At 30.8% G+C, this 22,176-nt stretch overlaps 3 protein-coding genes across 4 annotated transcripts; 1 reads left to right on the top strand and 2 right to left on the bottom strand.

The window, feature by feature from the left end:
* Nucleotides 1-79: 79 nt before the first annotated feature.
* Nucleotides 80-3,090, bottom strand: LOC108860530 (bifunctional enolase 2/transcriptional activator-like). Its single transcript, XM_018634395.2, has 15 exons — nucleotides 2,982-3,090; nucleotides 2,657-2,720; nucleotides 2,432-2,496; nucleotides 2,290-2,337; nucleotides 2,107-2,193; nucleotides 1,937-2,017; nucleotides 1,749-1,850; nucleotides 1,590-1,670; nucleotides 1,332-1,469; nucleotides 1,162-1,239; nucleotides 858-1,052; nucleotides 718-768; nucleotides 495-635; nucleotides 345-401; nucleotides 80-251 (listed from the first exon to the last, which is right to left on the bottom strand). Exons 1-15 carry the CDS (start codon nucleotides 3,045-3,047, stop codon nucleotides 171-173), a joined length of 1,335 nt encoding a protein of 444 aa, XP_018489897.1. The 5' UTR covers nucleotides 3,048-3,090; the 3' UTR covers nucleotides 80-170.
* Nucleotides 3,091-13,033: 9,943 nt separating this feature from the next.
* On the top strand, nucleotides 13,034-15,026 carry LOC108863280 (fructose-bisphosphate aldolase 8, cytosolic). The gene is given in 4 exon segments (XM_056985963.1): nucleotides 13,034-13,187; nucleotides 13,548-13,700; nucleotides 13,703-13,774; nucleotides 14,020-15,026. Coding segments are annotated over 4 exon segments (1,074 nt in total). The 5' UTR covers nucleotides 13,034-13,159; the 3' UTR covers nucleotides 14,841-15,026.
* Nucleotides 15,027-15,626: 600 nt separating this feature from the next.
* Nucleotides 15,627-17,857, bottom strand: LOC108857838 (uncharacterized). 2 transcript variants are annotated; one of them, XM_018631861.2, is made up of 4 exons: nucleotides 16,832-17,857; nucleotides 16,384-16,494; nucleotides 16,147-16,227; nucleotides 15,627-16,040 (listed from the first exon to the last, which is right to left on the bottom strand). In XM_018631861.2, exons 1-4 carry the CDS (start codon nucleotides 17,054-17,056, stop codon nucleotides 15,960-15,962), a joined length of 498 nt encoding a protein of 165 aa, XP_018487363.1. In that variant the 5' UTR covers nucleotides 17,057-17,857; the 3' UTR covers nucleotides 15,627-15,959. The 2 variants fall into 2 exon arrangements, with proteins under 2 accessions (XP_018487363.1, XP_018487364.1); XM_018631862.2 differs by having other exon boundaries at nucleotides 15,627-16,031; nucleotides 16,832-17,854.
* Nucleotides 17,858-22,176: the final 4,319 nt, after the last annotated feature.

The raw sequence follows: 22,176 nt of genomic DNA, 5'->3' as shown, positions 1-22,176 counted from the left end.
TACTAATGATATACTTTTTAAGGCTGATTGCAAATAAAAAGTGCAGGTTTGCCGAGTGGTTTAAGTGGGTGTAGCCGCTGGTACATCACATGAAAACAACTCTCTTTATTTCAAAAACAAAAACTCAAATCTTCACATCATCAAACTCTCAGCTCCATTTGATTCTCTCATTAGTATGGCTTCACAGGCTTGCGGAAGTTGACTCCTGCATACACTGCCTCTGCTCCAAGCTCCTCCTCAATTCTCAATAGCTTTAACAAACATTAAACATGGATCAGTCTGATGAATAATACTTTGTGATCATATATAAATCAGACAGAAAAATCATCATTTGTACACTAAACCTGATTGTATTTGGCAAGACGCTCTGATCTGCATGGAGCCCCGGTCTTGATCTGACCCTGTTGTGATATAACAACAATACACACTAGACTTCAATATATTTATTTAAGAACAGATTCCAACATGTTATTGTAATGGGGAGGGTGACTTACGGTAGACAAACCAACAGATAAGTCAGCAAGGAAGGTGTCCTCGGTCTCTCCACTACGGTGGCTAGCCATCACTCCCCAACCAGCTCTCTTTGCCATCTTAACCGCCTCAATACTCTCGGTTACAGATCCTATTTGGTTAACCTGTTTGTTCATTCATTCAACACATGATTTTACTAAACACAGTTTTCAAAGGTTTCAAAATAAGGTGAGCTGAGGATGTTACCTTCAAAAGAAGAGCATTGCAGGACTTTTCTTTGATTGCCTTCTCAACTCTCTGCTCAAGAAAGAGTGTTAGATGTATATACTATAAGCACTTTCTAAGGTGCAAAGTAAAAAACAATTCGATTAGTTGTGGTAGCAGACCTTGGGGTTGGTGACCAACAGATCATCACCTACAATCTGATACTTCTCGCCCACCTCGCGGGTTATCTTAGCATAGTGCTCCCAGTCGTCTTCGTCAAATGGGTCTTCAATGGATAAAATTGGGTACTCTGCAAGGAATGACTTGTACAAGTCCTTGAGAGCATCTCCAGAAATCTTTTGCGAGCCATCGTTGTTCTGAAAATACACAAATAAGTCAGGAGATAGACAATTAGTGCATTGTTCTTTGATTTTTTTTTTTCAAGAAAGTTTAGGAGTACTCCTAAGGAAAACAAGACTACTTTACCTCTTCTTTAAAGTTCAAGTCGTAGGTCTTGTCTGATGTGTAGAACTCGGATGCAGCCACATCCATTCCAATGACAACCTATGAAAGTTATGACCAAAACCTTTTAGTTTTACTTCTTAAGCTTTGGTTACAAGGGGACAGTTGTAAAGTATAATGGGTACAATACAGACCTTGCCAGTGTATCCGGCCTTATCGATGGCAGTCTTGAGAAGTTCGAGACCTTCCTTGTTCTCCTGAATGTTTGGTGCAAAGCCACCTTCATCACCAACGTTTGTTGCATCCTGTCCGTACTTCTTCTTAATCACAGACTGAAATATCACACGTGAATAAGTCACATAAAATGTGTTAATGAAAAGTGTTAAAAAAGAATGACACATAAAAGGAATTGTGTGAGGTTACATGTTAATTCAAAATGAATCAAGATTTACCTTCAAGGTGTGGTAGACTTCCACACCCATTTGCATGGCTTCCTTGAAAGATGATGCTCCAATAGGGAGAATCATGAACTCCTATGCAAACACAGGTTGCATATTATATAACTAGAGTATTGGTTTATGTAAATGAAATAAAATCGAACTTGTTCATACCTGCATTGCAAGCTTGTTTCCAGCATGGGATCCACCGTTGATGACATTGAAAGCAGGAACTGGTAGCACTACCTTGGGGTTACCAGCAAGATTAGCAATGTGCTGCAACAAGATGATAAGAGAGTAAATCGTTAGAGAAGCTACAAGAGACAGAGTTATAACTTAATACAATTGCAAGATCATTAAACCTTGTAGAGAGGAATTTTACTGACAACAGCACCAGCTTTGCAAACAGCAAGAGACACAGAACCAATAGCATTGGCTCCAAGCTATGAACAAAAAATAAAAAGCAAGCTAGTTAAAAATCATCTCACATGCTCAAATATATACACAAAGAAGAAGTATAATTAATAAACACCTTTTGTTTGCACCAGCCCCATTCATTTTGAGTGCCATCAAGTTGATGAACCATGAAGTTGTCAATAGCAGTCTGCTGAGTTGGGTCCTGCAGACAAGAACAAATACACAAACCTTTTAAACTAAGTCATCCATATAACGTCTAGAAAGAGTTGATGGAGAGAGGGTTTAACAAGTTTGTCACCTTGCCAATTAAGGCTGGGCCAATGATTGAGTTAACATTTCTAACAGCCTATAGACATCAATAAGAAAACATGTCACGATCAGACACTTTTGGTCTGTTGGAAAAACTAGTTCATAATCACGACTCTAAGAGACATACTCACCTTTGAGACACCTTTTCCAAGGTAGTCAGATCCTCCATCCCTTAGCTCAACTGCCTCATAAATTCCTATAGCATATTTACAATAATAATAAGTTAAACAGACCAAAAAAATTAATCCACTAAGCCTGATTAATCTAACCAAACATTGATGTCTGAATAACATAGGCTAATGGTTGTAGACAGACATATAGACTTATCTACAAAGAAACAAAATAAAGCAACATACCAGTGGAAGCTCCACTAGGAATGGAAGCTGTGACCTTAACACCGGTGGATGTGTGGACATCGACCTATACACATTATCAAGACATTAACTAGTCCTCTTTCTGTTTTCAAATCACCACCCAAAGAGATCAATCATGAATTAACAATGTAAACTACACTAGGCCTGAGATTTAGGGGAACACAAACATTTTTACATTAATTTTAGTTAAAAATCGACAATTTGAAAACCTTGTGAAGTAATAGTTGTAAAAATTTGGGAATCAAGAGAAATGTTTAATACAGTTGTGCATAAAATCGGTCATGTAAACATATATAAGAAAATAAACCTCGACTGTGGGGTTTCCACGGCTGTCGAAGATCTGTCTAGCTTTAACAGAAGTGATAGTAGCCATATATAGTCTCAGATTAGAAGAGAGTGTTTTGCAGCAGAAAGCACTTTACACAAAAATGTGATGAGTCTAGCTTAGGCTCTAGCTGATATATATATATATATTATATATATATATATATAGTGTTCAGTTTAAATTGCAGACGTCGGATTATAAATACTGTGATCTAATGATAGCCGTCCGATTATAAAAATATGTTGTGTTGCACGACTTTTGCAGATGGACAAGAGGTTTCCTCCTGTTTCGCGCTGCTCCTTGCCCGGTAGCAAATTCGACCTACCTTGGAGAGTCACGTAGACTCTGGAACAAGTAATATACTAATAACTAAGGAAATATATACATTAGTTCGATCTGTGTGTGCTATTAGATTCACATAGATTTTTAGCAATTAAGATGAACAAAAAATAACCCAATGATGTAATAATGGGATATTTATTTCGGTACCACACAATCAAGCTTAAAGTTTCTAATAGCAATTCTACGTTAGCCAATTATCACGTCATTCCACGAACAGAGAGGTTGATTTGTTGTATAGAATAAATTTGAATAAATGTTTATGACAAGGTAACGGTCGAATGTATACAACTGGGACCGCAAGAGGTGTGTGTTAAGAGCCGGTTTCAACCACATTTGAGTGAAACTTTTGAATGGGATGGTGGGGGCTCCTTTTAGAATGTTTTGTTGTTGTAAATATCAGCATACTAAATGTAATCATTTAAAGTATATAATAAAAGGATTATTAAAATAGTGTATAAAAGATGATAACAAAATATGAAATGGGTTTAGTGTTATTGTGATTTATATATATGCATAAATTTAATAATAAGTAAAATAACAAAATATTGTTATTAATTTTAGAATGTTTTACATTTACATTTAAATTATTTCATTTTATAATACCACTAAAATGTTTATCCCCTTAAACTATCATTTTAACATAACAAACTATAACTAGTATAAAATGTTTCATTTTAACATAACAAACTAATCATTTTTTATCCCCATAACAAACTATCACTAGAATGTTTTACATTTACATTTACATTTAGATTATTTCATTTATAACTAATCATTTTATAACTATCACTATAATATAACAAAATATTGTTATTAATCATTTTTATCCTCTTAAAGATTTTGCTGCAGGGTATGCAGAATTTGAAAGTATTAAAGGAGGTGTGTTTAATGAGTTCATATGAACTTTTTTGTCAAAAACAAAGTAAAAAATATATATATATATATTTGTATCGTTCAGTTTTCAAATTATTTCAGTTTTCTGTAGACATATATGAGAAAGAAGTACTTTAGGTTTATAGACCTCTGCAACAAATACTGGATCTGTGAAGAGTCAAGTCAAATATTAACAGAATAAACTATTTAACTATGTAGGGTTAATAGCATGCCTCTTCTGGAATATAGTGGCAGTAAAGGTAGCTTGGATCAAAGAAGAAGGTTATAGTTTCTATCAGAATGATCAGATTCAATTTTATTATTTCCACTGATCATGTTCATTCATCTGATTCTGGTGCAATCAGGTCATACTCTATGGTATGTCAATCATCTACTTAATTCATGGAGTCCATGGGGCTTAAGCCTTATGGTATATCATCCTCTTTACCGAGCTACCAGGTAATTACAACTCTGTATAAAAAAGGTATATGGTGTAACTTGCTAAGGAGATACATGGGTCAATAATATAATGTGTACACGTAAGAACTAATAGTGCGCAACTTTGGAGGAGTTTTATGTTTGTTTGAATTAATTTGTAAGTCTAATCAACTACATGAAGACCTCAAGCCAAAATTTTGTGGTTCAAACTAAACTAAATTTGTAATTTTAATCTTAAATTTTAACAAACTATCAAAAGAAGTAACTTAGGTTTATTTTATTTAATTGTGTGTGTTTTCAAAAAAGGTAATTAACCATGAAATATTAATAAAATTGTTATTTTAAGCTATAAATAAAATAAAAATAGTAAATTTATAGATTCAATACATCCAACTTTATATTTAGTTAAATCAAGTATTTATAGTTATGCAATCAAATCATTGACTAAAGTTAGTGGATCAAATAAATTATTTTAAAATATATTTAGGTGTATAATTTCTTATGTACTTTTTGAAAATACTACAAATATATATATATATATATATATATCATTATTGCTTTATATTTTTAACGGCTTTCTTTTAATGTAAACAGTCTAATATTATGTGACAATGTTCATATAATATTTTAAAATGATAATTATTTTCATTTAAACTTATGGCAAAATAGTGTTCAAAAAAAAAAACTTATGGCAAAAATCATTTTTGAAACAGTAAATTGATCCGTGCTTTAGCACGGGAGATATACTAGTCTTTAATATTATGGATGTATTTTTTTTAAAGATAGTTAATCATGTATTTGTAGTTTGAATAGGAATTTCAGGACTGGCTATGGTTTGTGCATGTAATATGTAAAAAACATAACCTTAAGGACAGGTTAGCCCAAGAAAAAAAGGACAGGTGAAGATCGCAACTGCCAACCAATTCAACGGTTAATGCATATTCCATTGGCATATTTCCTTTTCAAATATCTTTGTTGTTCTATGTGGACATCTCTGTTTATGAAGCCTCTTTTTATTATTTTTTCTTTTGAATCCTTCTCTATTCCAAACCACGCCCACCATAACCTTCAAAACATTCTACACAACTAGTCTGAGTTTTGGATGCTTTGAATATATATATATATACGTATAGAAGATTGATTTTTTTTCCATCACATGGAATGTGTGATACTAAGGTCTAAATCCTTATCATCACCTCCCTCGTAAAACTGGTCACGCGGCTTAAGGTGGCTTTGCATTTTAAGGGTCTTTACGTTGGGCCTTATCCCATATCAGTAGTGAGTCTGAACATTTTGGCTGGGTAGGCCAATCTATAGGTTTGGTTGAGATGCATGGAATAAATCTCGTGTGTGTCATGCGAGGAGCCAATGACATATTGATGCTGAATAAGTGAATTTTTCTTTTTGATCAAGCTGAATAAGTGAATATTGATGCATACCAAAAGGCAAACGTATTTGTTTTTCTCTCTCCTATTTTTTCTTTTGCCATCAAAAGTTTTTTGTCAGACTAGAACGGAATTTATTAAGAAATGGAAAAAGGTTTATAAAACTAAATCATTAATTCATTGGTAGATTTTGTTTCCTTTAATTTTATACTAGAGATTAACCCGGGCTACGCCCGAGACATATTGATTTTTCAAATATTTTGTATACAATTATTTCGTTGGAAGTTGTATTATGAACTATATATTTTTGTGAATTTATGAATATTTTATATTTATAGTATGCATAATAAAGAATTTGAATATTATTTGAGTTTGAAATTAATTTATTTTACATTGATGTAAACATTTTAGTGATAGTTGAATTTTTTGTTTGTATTTTTTTGTGATAGTTTAACCTTTGAAAAGTTTTGTATATATTTGAACTTTTATTTCTAATTTTTTATGGGATCTAATAAATATTTTCCAACGGAACTTTATATTATATAATCAGAACATTTGATATTATATATGTTTTTTTCTTTTGACTAAAAATATTTTTTTCCTATCATTTTGTTTTTGTTTTTAAAAATTGGTTCTCAAATTAACCAAATCAAATGTCAATTAAAAACCACTCAATCTCTTATCCACATTAACCTAAACAAATCAAGTGTCAATAACCAAAAACATAAACCAGATCATAATCTCATCTCCACGTCGACGGAAACGAATCGTGTCCGTAAATTAATTTTATATTTTTATCACGTAAAAATTATCTATTATTTTACAAATCAAATTACAAATCAAAAATAGAATTATGTTTTTAAAGTTTGTTCTAATTTAGTTTTTAACATTATGTCACTTCGATTATTTTTAACAAAGAACATATGACTAATAGTTGTATCCTTAATATAAATCTAATTTAGTTTTTCGAATTTGTTTTTCACTTTTATACACAATCACATGCAAAAAGTAAAATGATATTATCATAAACTAAGTTTGCCATCATTTTCATTTTTCATGGAAAGTCACTCTCTGTCGATGACTTGAAAAACTTTTTTTATAACAGATAATTTCTCTCCTCTTATGTTATGTGTTTGCTTCTTGAAATTTTCCGCGAAAAAATCGCCAATTTCATACAGTCAAATTTTGAATTGTGAGATGTGTCAAAAAGAGTCTCTCTGATTGAATTAGAGACTTAAGGGTAAGGAAATATTGGTGTAGAGAATCGGTTTCAGCGCATAATTTGCTCTTCTCCTTCACCCTTCTTCTCACTCTCTAGTTTGTTCATGTTCTTTTTCAATCATGGTGATCAGTTTCTTTCTTTTCTTTTCGTAATTGTTGCCTTGACTTCTCTTTTGTATAGCTAAAAATAGGATAATTATATGAATCAGTTGATGTACAACTATAAAAATTGGATCCTTGTGTGTTTAGCGATGTCTAAAGTAGAAGTTTTTATCATCATTTGGCTTTGTTTTTTCATTTTTATATTTATTCTCTTGTAACAGTTTTGTGCCGTGATTTTTCGTGGTAGATTTCGCTGTGTGTTCCACCTATGAATCTTTTGTGATTATCACATTTGCTCTTTGTTAGCATCATGTTATTTTGTAACTTTTAAAGTTCCAGTTTTTGGCAATGGGGTCCTTTTCATTATGTCTTGGCAACACCACTATTTGTTACTTTCAAGATCTTGCTCAGTGTACATCTTAAAGATCAATATAGTATACTCTTTAACTTATAATATTAATCGCGGCTGTGTTTATGGATGATGTGTTTATTTATGATAGATGGTTGTGTCTCTCACTCCTTGTGTTGCAATTTTTTATGATGAAAGATTTGGTTGTGTCTTACCATTGCTTGTATGTTTTTATGGCTGATGTGTTTATTTATGATATATCTGGATTTGGTTTCTTAGTTATTATTCAATAATATTTATTATCATTCCAGAAAGTTGTAACTCGTTATGTTTTCTTTTCTTTTTGTTTTTAGGAAAGAATGATTCTTGCTCATTTGTGTGTTGAGCTGAAAGGAGAAGACTGAAACAGTCATGTGCATGGTAAAAAATCCATATTTTTCACTAGCTATTCTCTCCATTTTACTAGTTTGGAAACAATATTTTTTTTTTATTTTTTTTTTCAAAATGCAGTCTCTACTCTATATTTCCTTTGTAAATGTTATAACTACAAAATTGAATGATGAGTATATTTTTTTTGTATATTTACATTTTTCTAGAGAATGTGCAAGACACTTATACCTAGAGATGAATAAACTATGAGTGATGACACCATATGTGAAATATTTCATGTAAGTTGATTCTTTACTATTTGCATGTGAACTTATCATTTTTTTTGTAACACAAATGTGAACTTATCCAAACATATTTTTTTTGTATAGAAGAAGCTTTTACTATATTTTATGTAATATTTCTATTTCTCTTTACGATAGAAGTTTAATGTAAACTAGATTTTGATCCGCGCTTTGAAAGCGCGGGATCTAATTTTTCGAAATATAATTCTAATTTTTATTTAATGAAAACTATAGTGACATTTGAAAAAAAATCTTTATCATTAAACTAAAAGATATCTGAGATGAATATGTAAATGATGTTTGTAAAAGATGTATATACATGAATGAATGATATGGAGAGTGGCTATTTGATTACTCGAGTTCGGTTTGGTTTTCGAGATTTAAAATTTTAGCCCTATTCAGTATTTATAATTTCGGTTAGGGTTCGGTTCAAATTTTTGCGGGATTAGTTCGGTTTCGGATAACCCGTTTAAACTATTTTATAATTTTGAAATTCATATAGATTGTAAATTTTTTTAATTCTAAAAGTAAAAATATTAAATACATAAACTTAATATAAAATTGGTATGGCTTCAATTTGTATAGAGAATCATTAGATATTGTATAACAATTTTAGATATTTACTTTTAACTATTATTATATATTTTCAAATATTTTGGACAATTTCAAAATATCTTCTATTTTGAATTTTTTTTGGATACTAATTCTTAAAGTAACTAATATATTTAAGAATAAAATAGAATTCTTATATATATATATTATATATATATATATATATAATATATATATATTCGGATACTATAAATATTTCAGTATGGTCGGCTTTAGTTCTAGTTGCCTAAATATAACCTTTTGAACTCATTCAGATATTTAACCAGTTCTGGTTCGGATTCTATACTACTTTTTTCAGATTGGATTTTTTTTTTTTTGTTTTTTTGCCAAGCCCTAAAGACTTAATAGAAACTAGATTTTGACCCGCCCTGGAGGGCGGAAATTGATTTTTCAAATTTTAATTTTAATATATGTGTATATAATATTATTTATATTTTTGTGTAATATTTATATATATATATATATATATCTGACATATATATAATATTTTATTAAATGTATATATAATTGAATGGTGTTATAATTTGTGAGTCAGACATTTTTTCTCTTATGTGTGGAATGACTTGGAACTTGTTGATTTAAGAGTGGTTCAGTTTTGTATGATCTAATAATATTAAGAGATAACCAAAAATATTTTAAAGATGTTATTGGTTAAGTCTAATTTATCTATGTCGGTTAAGATTTGGTTTAATTTAAGTTGGTAGGTTGCATTTTAAAGGAGGCTTGATATATTCTAGTAACAACTATGAAAGAGCCCAAATCTAAATGACAACTATAAGTAGTAGATAAAAACCAATCCCTAAATTAATAGATTAGATGATGCGTAAAATAATATATGTATATATATTGTGAAATTTTAAAATAAAATGATTGCTTTAAATCATAAATATATAACTATTTTATCTATAACATTCAAGTATTTTTGGAAAGATATATTGCACAAGATTTTTTAAAAAATATCTTAGTATAAGTTATGGATTTACTTTTAAAAACAATACTTATATTATATATTTAATACAATACACTTTAGACATGAGTTCTATAATTTAAGAATATATCAAACAAAAAACTTGTTATACTATAGTTTGTTTTATTTCATATTTTATAATCGTATTTGATTAATATTTATTCATTCAAATATTTTTATCTTATAGCAAAGATTATAATATAAAGTGAAAATACTATTAGATACTTTATTTTTTATTGTACTACTCGATTATTGTATTCCTTTTCCTAACTTAACTATTTTGTTTGATGTATAAATTAATCATAGGCAATACGTTTGTCCTTATTTAAGAAACAAAGAGTAACTAAAAATAATATAAGTAAATTGAAAAATTTACGTCCAAATAAAAAAAATTGTTACTTCTTTTCAAAAAGAAAATTTTTGTTACTCGTACATACAATAGATATGAATAAAGTCATATACACATGACATCTAGTTAGTTAGGGAATTAAAATTTATGATATATTGATATTTAGTTATTTAAAGAAAACAAATCAAGGATATTTTTTTTTCAAAAAAAAGATCTTCTCTTTTAATTATATTGTTTTCATGTGGAGTAGTTTTAGGAATTTTTTTTGTTTTGTTTAAATAAATATAATTTTAAATTAATAAGTATTGGCAGTCCTGTAAATACTTTGAAGATCATGGATATCTCAAAAAAAGAGCTGTTGTTTTAATTGTATTGATTTTTAATTTTGTATATTTACTTATTGTTTATTTTTTTCTTATATTGTGTATTTACTTATTCTAATTTTCTTCCTTTTATATCAAATGATAATATTATGATATATGTTTGATGTAGTATTTATATTTCTTATATTATATGCTTGTTTTTCTTATAATATTTATTTACTTATAAAATATTTAGAAATAATAAAAGTGTAACAACTATACATGTTCAGATAGATGTTAATGTAGTATTTCATTTCTTATATTGTTTATTTAATTATTATTTATTTTTCTTATATTGGGTATTTACTTATTCTAATTGTTTGGCATTTTATATCAAATCGTAATATTCTATTTACGATAGATGTTTAATGTAATATTTTTATTTCTTAATTTTATATTAATTACTTATTTTTTATTTTTCTTATATTGTATATTTACTTATTCTAATTTTTTTGCTTTATATGTATGCTTATTTTATTATATTGTATATTTACTTATAAAAATATTTGGAAATAATAAAAATGTAAAATCGTTAATTTTTTAAGATAGGTGTGTAATGTAGTTTTTACATTTTTTATATTGTATATTTACTTGTTTTTACTTTTTCTTATATTGTATATTTACTTATTCTAGTTGTTTTGCTTTTATATCAAATTTTAATATTATGATAGATGGTAATGTAATATGTCTATTTCTTATATTCATATTTAACTGTTATTTATTTTACTACATATTTTCAGATATATGTTTGATGTAGTTTTTCTATTTCTTATATTGAAAATTTACTTATTTTTTATTTTATCTTGTGTATGTACTTATTCTAATTTTATTTCTTTTATATCAAATTTTAATATTACGATAGATGTTTATGTAATATTTATATTTCTTATATTTTATATTTAATTATTATTCATTTTCTCTATATTTTATATTTACTTATTATTATTTTTAATAATGTCAGGTGGTATCTTTTGGAAATATTACGTTTAGTTTTTTTGGAAATAATAAAAATGTAAACTAAATGTAAAAAATGTAATGCTACCATATCTTATATTGTATTTATTTATATTCTAATTTTCGAATTTATTTATTCAACTTTTAAATATAAAATAGTAATAATATATTATAGACATTTTAATATAATATTTCTTATATTATATTCTTTAAAAAAAATAATAGTAGTGAGACATCTTTTGGAGAATTTTTAACGTTGATGTAGACGTTTCCTAAAGTTTCAAAATGATACTTTTATATAGTATAGATAATAAATTTTCTGTCTTACAAACTACATTTCACATCTTATTATTTTACATCCGTTTCTCAAACACTCTTATCATTTAGTAGCTTAAGATTTCTTTGAATTTATCAGCATACTGTATTTCAATTTTATTAAATCGTAGAAATTTTATTACTCTTACGTCTTGTCGTTCGGAAGCAAAAGACAGATGGATTAGTGAATCGTGGGTCTGAAGAGTCGCAGTACACACCAGATCATAATTTTCTATGTTGGGAGATATCAAAGTCGCATTTTTCAATAAACAAAATAGTTTTAATAAGAATATTCTATGGAATTTCGTAGTCAAAACTTTCTAAATGCAAAAGATTTATGTGTTTAAACAAAAGTTATACTTCTATAATTAATTGAAGAAACAAAATCTCATATACATATATGAAACAGACCGGCTCATTAAGTTTTTTGCTTGAGTCGTGGGGTCTGAAGAGTCGCAGTACACACCAGATCATAATTTTCTATGTTGGGAGATATCAAAGTCGCATTTTTCAATAAACAAAATAGTTTTAATAAGAATATTCTATGGAATTTCGTAGTCAAAACTTTCTAAATGCAAAAGATTTATGTGTTTAAACAAAAGTTATACTTCTATAATTAATTGAAGAAACAAAATCTCATATACATATATGAAACAGACCGGCTCATTAAGTTTTTTTGCTTGAGTCGTGGGTCTGAAGAGTCGCAGTACACACCAGATCATAATTTTCTATGTTGGGAGATATCAAAGTCGCATTTTTCAGTAAACAAAATAGTTCTAGTAAGAATATTCTATGGAATTTCATAGTCAAAACTGTCTAAATGCAAAAGATTTGTGTCTAAACTAAAATTAAACTACTATAATTCGATTGAAGGTTGAGCCTGAGGACGTTTGAACCGCTGGTGCGGCCGAAGTCGTGCTTTTCCGTAATCAACACGACAAGATACCAAAACTACCCTCCTCTATATTTCACATTACTAAGGGGTAAAACCGAGATTAGAGAGAAACTGCCATAATAAAACCACGTGAGATCCAACGGCTGAAAAATATTGCTTGGAGAACATGTCACAGATCTAACCCTTAAATTTTACTTTTTCACCAACCAATACACTCTCCCCCGCATCTATAAATAACAGACCCTCTGGTCCACTTTGCTTCCATCCCATCTCTCTCGTCTGCCTTCTTTCTCAAAAACTTTCTCGATCTTTCCGTCAAAAAACCATGTCTGCCTTCACCAGCAAATTCGCCGGTAAAGATCTCTCTCTCTCTTTCTCTATATATCCTCATTCGAATCTGCTTATACCCACACCTATTCGATTCGTTAGCGTAGTTTTCGTATAGGCGGCCTTAGATCTGTTGTTTGGATAGTGTTAGCGTTAGGTTAACCGTCTAGATCTGGATTACATGCTTAGCCTTGGTTTGTTTTTATGAGTTGAATTAAACCAAAACTAGTTTAGATCCGAATCACTGTTCATAAGGTGTACACTGACCGATCTGTTATCTTCACTCTTAAATCATCGGATCTAATCAGCTGTATTCGCGATCTGATAGTTTTTATATCGTTCGTTATTTGTTTATGCGTTGTTTCTGTTTTTGAATCTTTTCGCAGATGAGCTGATCGCCAACGCTGCCTACATCGGCACACCTGGAAAAGGTATTCTCGCCGCCGACGAATCCACCGGTACCATCGGAAAGCGTCTCGCTAGCATCAACGTCGAGAACGTTGAGACCAACAGACGTGCTCTCCGTGAGCTTCTCTTCACCGCCCTGGTGCTCTCCCTTGCCTCAGCGGTGTCATCCTCTTCGAGGAGACTCTTTACCAAAAGAGCTCCGATGGTATGTCAAATCAAATCTCTCTCTGTTTATGTGTATGTGTTCGTATAGAGATATAGTCAGAGGACTTAATTGTAATTAATTAGTAAACTCTGTGATCTTGACATTTACAGAATATATAGAGTAATAGAGATGACAGAGTTTACTAATTACAATTAAGTCCTCTAACTATATCTCTTTTACAGTTTGTCTCTGTTTGTGTGTGTATGCGTTTGTAGAGGTTTCTGATTGTTTTTGTTTCAACACAGGCAAGCTTTTCGTTGATATCTTGAAGGAAGGAGGAGTCCTCCCAGGTATCAAAGTCGACAAGGGTACCGTCGAGCTAGCTGGAACCAACGGTGAGACCACCACTCAGGGTCTCGACGGTCTCGGTGAGCGTTGCAAGAAGTACTACGAAGCCGGTGCCCGTTTCGCCAAGTGGCGTGCGGTTCTCAAGATCGGGGAGAACGAGCCATCAGAGCTTTCCATCCACGAGAACGCTTACGGATTGGCTAGATACGCTGTTATCTGCCAGGAGAACGGTCTTGTACCAATCGTTGAGCCTGAGATCCTTGTCGACGGATCCCATGACATCCACAAGTGTGCTGCCGTCACCGAGCGTGTCCTCGCAGCTTGCTACAAGGCTCTTAGCGACCACCACGTTTTGCTCGAGGGAACTCTCTTGAAGCCTAACATGGTCACTCCTGGATCCGACAGTGCCAAGGTTGCGCCAGAGGTTATCGCTGAGCACACCGTCCGTGCTCTTCAGAGAACGGTACCAGCAGCTGTTCCAGCCATCGTGTTCTTGTCTGGTGGACAGAGCGAGGAGGAGGCGACCAAGAACTTGAACGCGATGAACCAGTTGAAGACCAAGAAGCCATGGTCGTTGTCTTTCTCGTTCGGACGTGCGTTGCAACAGAGCACTTTGAAGACATGGGCAGGTAAAGAGGAGAATGTTAAGGCTGCTCAGGAGGCGTTGTATGTGAGGTGCAAGGCTAACTCTGAAGCCACACTCGGAACGTACAAAGGTGATGCTAAGCTTGGTGATGGTGCCGCGGAGAGCCTTCACGTGAAGGACTACAAGTACTGAGAGAATCGTCTGTGACGTCCTCATTAAACACCCTCGATATATTTCTATGGGCTTCTTCTACATTTTGCTTTGACATTATCGGCTTTTCGATTTGTGTTTTGATTTCTGTTGCGTGTTCAATTTTAGAATGATGAGTGGTTTAAAAACGCCCAAATAAAAAGACCATTTGAGGTTATTTCTGTTGAACTTTTGTGCTCTTCCTTTCATCTGCGAATACATTCTTTAATCGGTGGTCAAGAATATATGAACATTATTACTCCGAAGGTGTTACCAAGAGACATTTAGTGATTTCTCTATTCGAAGGCAAACATATATACATAGCAATACCTGTAATCAGAACAACATCTAATGGTGTTCTCCACCAGATCACATAAAAGCATTTGCTTTCCAGATCATATTCGACCAAATAGTTTGTTAGTCTACATATATTAGCACATTGCTTTGTTTGTGGGAACGAATATTTCTATCGTTCCACTTCGATTAAATGATTCTATCTACTATTTAATTCAAAGTAAAAGGGATGTTGTTGATTAGCTGTGTGGGTTGGGTTCCTACTAAAGATCATGTATGTAGTGATGTTATTTTAATATGTTGAACATTTGAGTTGGTGGGAAATGTTCAAACCCCACTTTGTTATTATTATTGCGTCTATTGTGAGTCAAGCAAGACCACCACGACTTTGACAGGAAGTCAGTTTGTTTCAGTTTCAGTTTCAGTTTCAAAAGCATAGGCTCGTTGGCGAGGGGCTACTTTTCCAAAAAAAGTGAAAAAGCTAAGAAATTAGTTGGGGGAAACGAAATTAAAATAAAGCTAAAAACTGAAATAAATAAAATAATATTTGAAAATGAACAAGAAAAAAAAAGTAATTCAAACTTACAAACCATTTAGCATTCAGCATTATCTCCCATTTGCCGTCCCTAATATGGTTAATCAAAAAACATAAACACCCATCATAGTTCTACAAATCAACCCACAAACCATTTTGGAAAACTAAAAACACTTAAAAACAAAAGACAAATAAAAAAACACATCAAATAGAGCCATAACATAAGTACATAACCCTAATAAGCCATAAGATTAGTTCTTCGCTGGTTGGTCTTATGTCTGTGAGATAGAGAATCACTCGGTTTCTATGTTCATGCTAAGCTCCTCAAGCTTCTTCATCCTCAGCTTCTCGCTTTCTCCAACCAACTGTCCCACCTCCCCAGGGAGAAATTTAGAATAAACAAACAAACCAACACCGGTTAGTGTATGTGTTCAACTCCTTTTGCTTCAGTGAAATTAAAACCGAGAATTCAAAACTAACCTCCATTAGCTTGGTGAGCAACTGAACTTTCTCACGATTCTTCTCATTGAATGTATCCAATGCTTCTTTGTACTCCCTTTCCTGTTTCATGTCATCCACAAACATCATAACAACCCACATTAAAAATATATATATATCATACCCAAACCTATTGAGCTGACATTTTATAGTCCCATTTTTGAGTTTGAGTTTGGTAAAGACCAAAACTTTTTTTTACTCGTGAAAGATATGTTTTACCTTCTTTTGAACTGTTGCGCCTAATGGTTTGAGTTCTTTGTTGACGCTATCGATCTTCTTACGCACCCAAGAAACTTCCTTCCTCATTGGATCTGCCATAGACTCAAGCTCCTGAAACAATCATCATTTCAACAAAAGTCAAAATCCTTGACTTGTAACCCAACAAGAAGAAGAAGCTAATAATGTTCATGTTCAGATCATAGAGCTGCTTTGCAAGTTTAATCTTAGCTTTTAACTTACAAAAACTTGGTTATTTGTTCAACAAATAGAGTACATGCAAACCCATTAGCTTACAAATATAAGATCTTGATTTTAATTAGCCAATAAATAAGTCATTTACGAGTTAGTTAACTAAATAAAACAGAGTATCTACCAGAGACAGAGTTGGAAACAGAGGATCGTTGCTCTGTTTTTGAAAAGAAAAAAAAATGACAAGAATCAAACAAACCTCGCGGATGTTGGCGAGACGTCTGGTTTCTTCCTCGACACGACCAAGCTGAGTCTTGACCCGTTCACGAACCTCCATTTTCCTCTTCTCGATCTCATCCTCTTTAGCCCTAAACGCAGAGAGAGCAGAACGAGCCATCTCCTCCTCTTCTCTAGACATCTGACTGCTGAAGCTGAAGCTCACCATGTGCTGGTTCTGAGGCTGAGCAGGATCTCTACTCTGCATCTTCGGTTTCTCTTCTTCTTCTTCCTTGTGGTTGTTAGTGTTATTGCTACTCTTCTTCTTCTTCTTCCTCAAGCCGCAGCAAGAACGGGACTGATGCAGTTCCTCTGTGGAACTCCGGTGGGGTTCTTCGATTGAACCTATTTTTACTTGTTGGGGGTTGAATCGAAGCAACAGCCTTTTGTAATTGAGTTTTTGAAGGTCTCTTCTCTCTGTCCTCTTCTTCTCACTCTTTTATATTTTGTTTGCTTTCTCTTTTGTTTTACGTATCCGTTAAGTTCCAAAAAAAAAGTTTTTCTAACTAAACGTTTTTAATATCAAAGTGGTGGGATCTTAGCCGTAATATTAGATGATAAATAGCCTTGATCAGTTGATCTAATCCTTAAATATCTGGTCGTTTAGATAAGCTAGATATTTGCGATTATATACATAGATACTAATACGGATTTTTCTAAATTTGAAATATTAATACGAAATACTGTATACATTAGAAAAACAGTTTTAGAAAAAAGGTACTGTATACATTACTTTTTCATTTATAATAGCTTAAGGAGAACACTTTTCATGCTATCAAATAGAAAAGCAAAATATAATTCTTCACTTTTTTCTTAAGGAAAACATTATATTTCCATATTATGCTTAGAAAATAATGGGGTGATTGGTTGAGCTATAAATGTAAAAAATTTACTTTAGATTTTAGTCAGTAGAATATTTTGATTTAGATTTAAGAGATGTAGCTTTAAAATTTGTAAAATATTTTGATTTAACTTTAAGAGATGTAGCTTTAAAATTTGCTACAGCTAAAAAAAAAATGGAGCATTAGAAAACAAGATTTTTAAAGCCATTTTTTTATTCTTTTTTGCTGTAACTTTACTTTTTTGGTTGTACCTATAAAAATTAATATAAAGAATGATTGATGATATTTAGGGTTGTATACAAAAATTAAAGCTAAAGCCACTTCTTACAACCCAACCAATCACCCACAAAGTGAACTAGATTTTGACCCGCGCTTTAAAAAGCGCGGGATTGTTTTTGTTTTATAAAATTATTAACTCTTTGTTAGTCCATATATGTATGTTTATTTAATCCGTTTTGTAGTTGATAAATATTTTGATGAAATAACTTGAAATTTTTTTTTTATTTAATTCTATTTTGATGATGAGAAATTCGGTGAGATTTGTTTGGAAATATATAGTAGATATTTTATACTTTTCAATGTAAAAGTTTCATCAGTCGATTGTCAAAAATAGAAACAAAGAATTATAATTTAAGAACTGAAAAAATTGGAAATGAAAAAGGAGAGACGATAAAAATGATGACAGAATAACACAAGTATATAAATAAGAATGAAGAACACAACTATACAAAAAAAATAAAGAGACAAAAGTATATGAAAAATTCGGGATATGTGCTTTAATTGAAATCAAATGCATAAAAGAACAGATGATTCGGTGAAAACAAATAAAGTGATTTTATTTATAATTTCAGATTTAACATTGTACTAGGTGACCGGCCCGCACCCTGTGCGGGCATTGTACATTTTCAAATTACGGATAAAATAGTGCTCCGGTTTGGAAGTAACAGATTTTATATCATAAGACCACTGTCGTTGGGATAAAGCATCAGACACAGTAAAAATGATGGTAGTCAATATTTTAAAAGAACGAGATGGAATAAAGTAACTTCGGTATCAAGAGGTAGTTATTGTGTGTATATATAATTGCAATGTCCCAACATAATTTATGTGTTTAAGAAGATAACTTTTTTTCTAAATCTGGAATTAATAGTGTATAGTTAGAGAAGTAGTATATTTTACATTATCACTAATTAGAATTGGATGGTATATATGTTGTAAATTATTTATTTTAGGTGAAAATTATTTTATGCATAAATTTGACTCGTAAAATTTATGTAGACATATTAAAAGAAAAGATAATAAAATTGAAAATATTATCCATAAATTCTATAAAGTATGAAGTACAATTCTCGATAAAGAATTACCAACTAATCATAGTTTGCCAATTAATGTACAACTTTTTTAAAGATAATAAATAAAATAATAATAATTTATGTTAAGTTTTAAAGATAAATGAAAAATATTAGTAACTGCCAAAAGATGAATTTTTTAAAAAAAAATTAAAACCGTCATAAAAGAGTAAATCATAAACATTAAACACTATACCCTAAACCCTTGGACAAAGCTTAAACCCCTGGGTAAAAATCCAAACACTAAACTCTAAATTCTTGGATATACCCTAAACTCTTGGATAAATCTTAAACACTAAACTGTAAACCATTGGGTATACCCAAAACACTAAATCTCTCTCTCTTTCTCTCTCTCTCTCTCTCTCTCTCTCTCTCTCTCTCTCTCTCTCTCTCTCTCTCTCTCTCTCTCTCTCTCTCTCTCCTCATCGTAAATTTTTTTTTTGAAAAATATAAAAATGTAATTCTTTTAATTCACTGATTATCTTTTAACTACCACAATTTTGATTTATATGAGAATGTTTCCTAGTTTAATATTTTATCATGAATTTTTCTTGGGTGAATTACCAACTAATCATAGTTTGTCAATTTAATGTAACAGCTTTTTTAAAGATAATAAATAAAATAATAATAATTTGTGTTAAGTTTTTAAAATAAATGAAAAATATTAGTATCTGCCAAAAGATGAATTTTTTTTAAAAAAATTAAAACCCTCATAAAAGAGTAAATCATAAACATTAAGCACTATACCCTAAACCCTTGGACAAAGCTTAAACCCTTGGGTAAAAATCCAAACACTAAACTCTAAATTCTTGGATATACCCTAAACCCTTGGATAAATCCTAAACACTAAACTGTAAACTCTTGGGTATACCCAAAACACTAAATCTCTCTCTCTCTCTCTCTCTCTCTCTCTCTCTCTCTCTCTCTCTCTCTCTCTCTCTCCCTCATCATAAACTTTTTTTTTTGAAAATTATAAAAATGTAATTCTTTTAATTCACTGATTATCTTTTAACTACCACAATTTTGATTTATATGAGAATGTTTCCTAGTTTAATATTTTATCATGAATTTTTCTTGGGTGAATTACCAACTAATCATAGTTTGCCAATTTAATGTACAACTTTTTTAAAGATAATAAATAAAATAATAATAATTTGTATTAAGTTTTTAAAATAAATGAAAAATATTAGTAGCTACCAAAAGATGATTTTTTTTAACAATTTTAAAACCGTCACAAAAGAGTAAATGTATAAACACTATACCCTAAACCCTTGGATAAAGCTTAAACCCTTGTGTAAAAATCCAAACACTAAATCCAAAATTCTTGTATATATCCCTAAACCCTTGGATAAATCATAAACACTAAACTGTAAATCCTTAGGTATACCCGAAACACTAAATCTCTCTCTCTCTCTCTCTCTCTCTCTCTCTCTCTCTCTCCTCCCTCCCTCATCGTAAATCTTTTTTTTTTTGAAAATATAAAATGTTAACGTTTTTTTAATTCATCGATTATCTTTTCACTACCACAATTTTGATTTATATGGGAATGTGTTTTCTAGTTTAACATTTTACCATGAATTTTTGTTGGGTGAATTACCAACTAATCATAGTTTGCCAACTAATGTACAGTTTTTTAAAATTACTTTGGTATATATAATGATAGTTACCACATCATTGTGCAATGCATGCATTTTATCATCCTTAAGAAATATAAAGCTTTTTTGTAATGTTGATTATAGCTTAAAAATCATAAATAAAGAAAGTTATTTTACCACCACGTTAAAACATATGTTTATTAAGTAAATTTCTTGTTTTTTATGTCATTTATTAGGAACTATATACATGTGATATTGCATTAAATGTGTTTGCTGATTTGAGATTTAGAAAATCCCAAAACTATTATCTTCATTATATATATATATATATATATGGATATTAAAAAAGGAATTTACCTTGATGTTTCTAATTAGTTAGTTTGCGTAAAATAACTTTATTTATTTATGATTACTTGCGCAAGTTTATTGATGAATTAATGATAGTTTAAATGTAATTTACTTTAATGTTTTTAGTTTATTAATAACCTAATTTATTTTAAACACAGATTACTTGTGCAAGTAATCATAGTTATCACATCGTTTTAATGCAATTTACCTTAATGTTTCTAATTTGTTAATTCGTTTTTAAAAACTTACCTTATTTTGAATATGATTTAATTGCACAAGTTTATATCATATTTATTGTAAATCATTTAATTACAATATGACTTTAATATTTTTCTTTGAACTGTTTTGTTATTTATTATGAAAATATCCTCCTAATAGTATTTTCATGTAGTTTTCTTCATGCAGTTTGTTGTGTGTTATGCACTTTTAACTTGTCTTGTCGGTAAATTATTTCAATTGTTTAATTGTAGATGTCCGGTGACTTTTTTTACATGAAATCTTCTCTTATTGGTAACCATTGTTCAAGCAAGTGTGAAACACCTAATATCAAGGTACACATTAACACATTCCATTTTCAGCTGTTTGGCATAACTATAGTGAGTTTTAAATTCGTAAGGTCACTACACAATCTAGAAGAAAACAATGCAGCCATCATGTGGTCAAGTAAGGGCATTTTTCCCGCGACCATGGTGACAGTTTACTCTCGTCCATTAGTACTATTTGAATAGTCTAGGTTACTAATCTGAAGAGAATCACTATTATTTTACCACAAAGTTGTATCTTACTTAGTGCTGATACTTATTGGTAGTTCGAAAACCTGCAAAAAATCACAAACATAAATATTTTAATTAGAAAACAAACAATCAAAATGTGAATATAAGATGGGAAAGAAGCTCATTTTAAGCTGATTCTTGTCTTGATACGTTTAAGCTGATCTGATTCTCTCTCCCATTCATGTGTTAAACATGTTCCTCTCTTGGAGGAATACAATCCTTGACAAACTCAATCTTCTCAAGATTCTTCACCCATCTCTTGTACTCTGGGAAACTTCTCCTCTGAGATCACTTCCAGTCCAATTCCTTCCCAACCTCTCTCCAAACAAAACAGGATCACACTTCCGGCGACTAAGTCCAAGAATCCGACAGTCTTACCACTGAAGAAATCTTTTCCCACAAGTTCATTCTCAAGATTCAT

This window comes from Raphanus sativus, chromosome 5, assembly GCF_000801105.2.
Source record: "Raphanus sativus cultivar WK10039 chromosome 5, ASM80110v3, whole genome shotgun sequence".
Lineage (NCBI taxonomy): Eukaryota > Viridiplantae > Streptophyta > Magnoliopsida > Brassicales > Brassicaceae > Raphanus > Raphanus sativus.
Note: the sequence above shows the minus strand (reverse complement) of the source record. Positions and strands in the feature narration are given on the sequence as shown.

Excerpts from the sequence above, each read along its gene's own strand:
- LOC108860530 (XM_018634395.2), bottom strand. The coding sequence starts at position 3,047 with ATGGCTACTATCACTTCTGTTAAAGCTAGACAGATCTTCGACAGCCGT. Across the intron at positions 2,018-2,106 it reads GGGGCTGGTGCAAACAAAAG|CTTGGAGCCAATGCTATTGG; the intron begins GTGTTTATTAAT and ends TTTTGTTCATAG. Across the intron at positions 1,053-1,161 it reads ACTTGAACTTTAAAGAAGAG|AACAACGATGGCTCGCAAAA; the intron begins GTAAAGTAGTCT and ends GTGTATTTTCAG.
- LOC108857838 (XM_018631861.2), bottom strand. The coding sequence starts at position 17,056 with ATGCAGAGTAGAGATCCTGCTCAGCCTCAGAACCAGCACATGGTGAGC. Across the intron at positions 16,495-16,831 it reads GTCTCGCCAACATCCGCGAG|GAGCTTGAGTCTATGGCAGA; the intron begins GTTTGTTTGATT and ends TGATTGTTTCAG. Across the intron at positions 16,041-16,146 it reads TGCTCACCAAGCTAATGGAG|GTGGGACAGTTGGTTGGAGA; the intron begins GTTAGTTTTGAA and ends CTCCCTGGGGAG.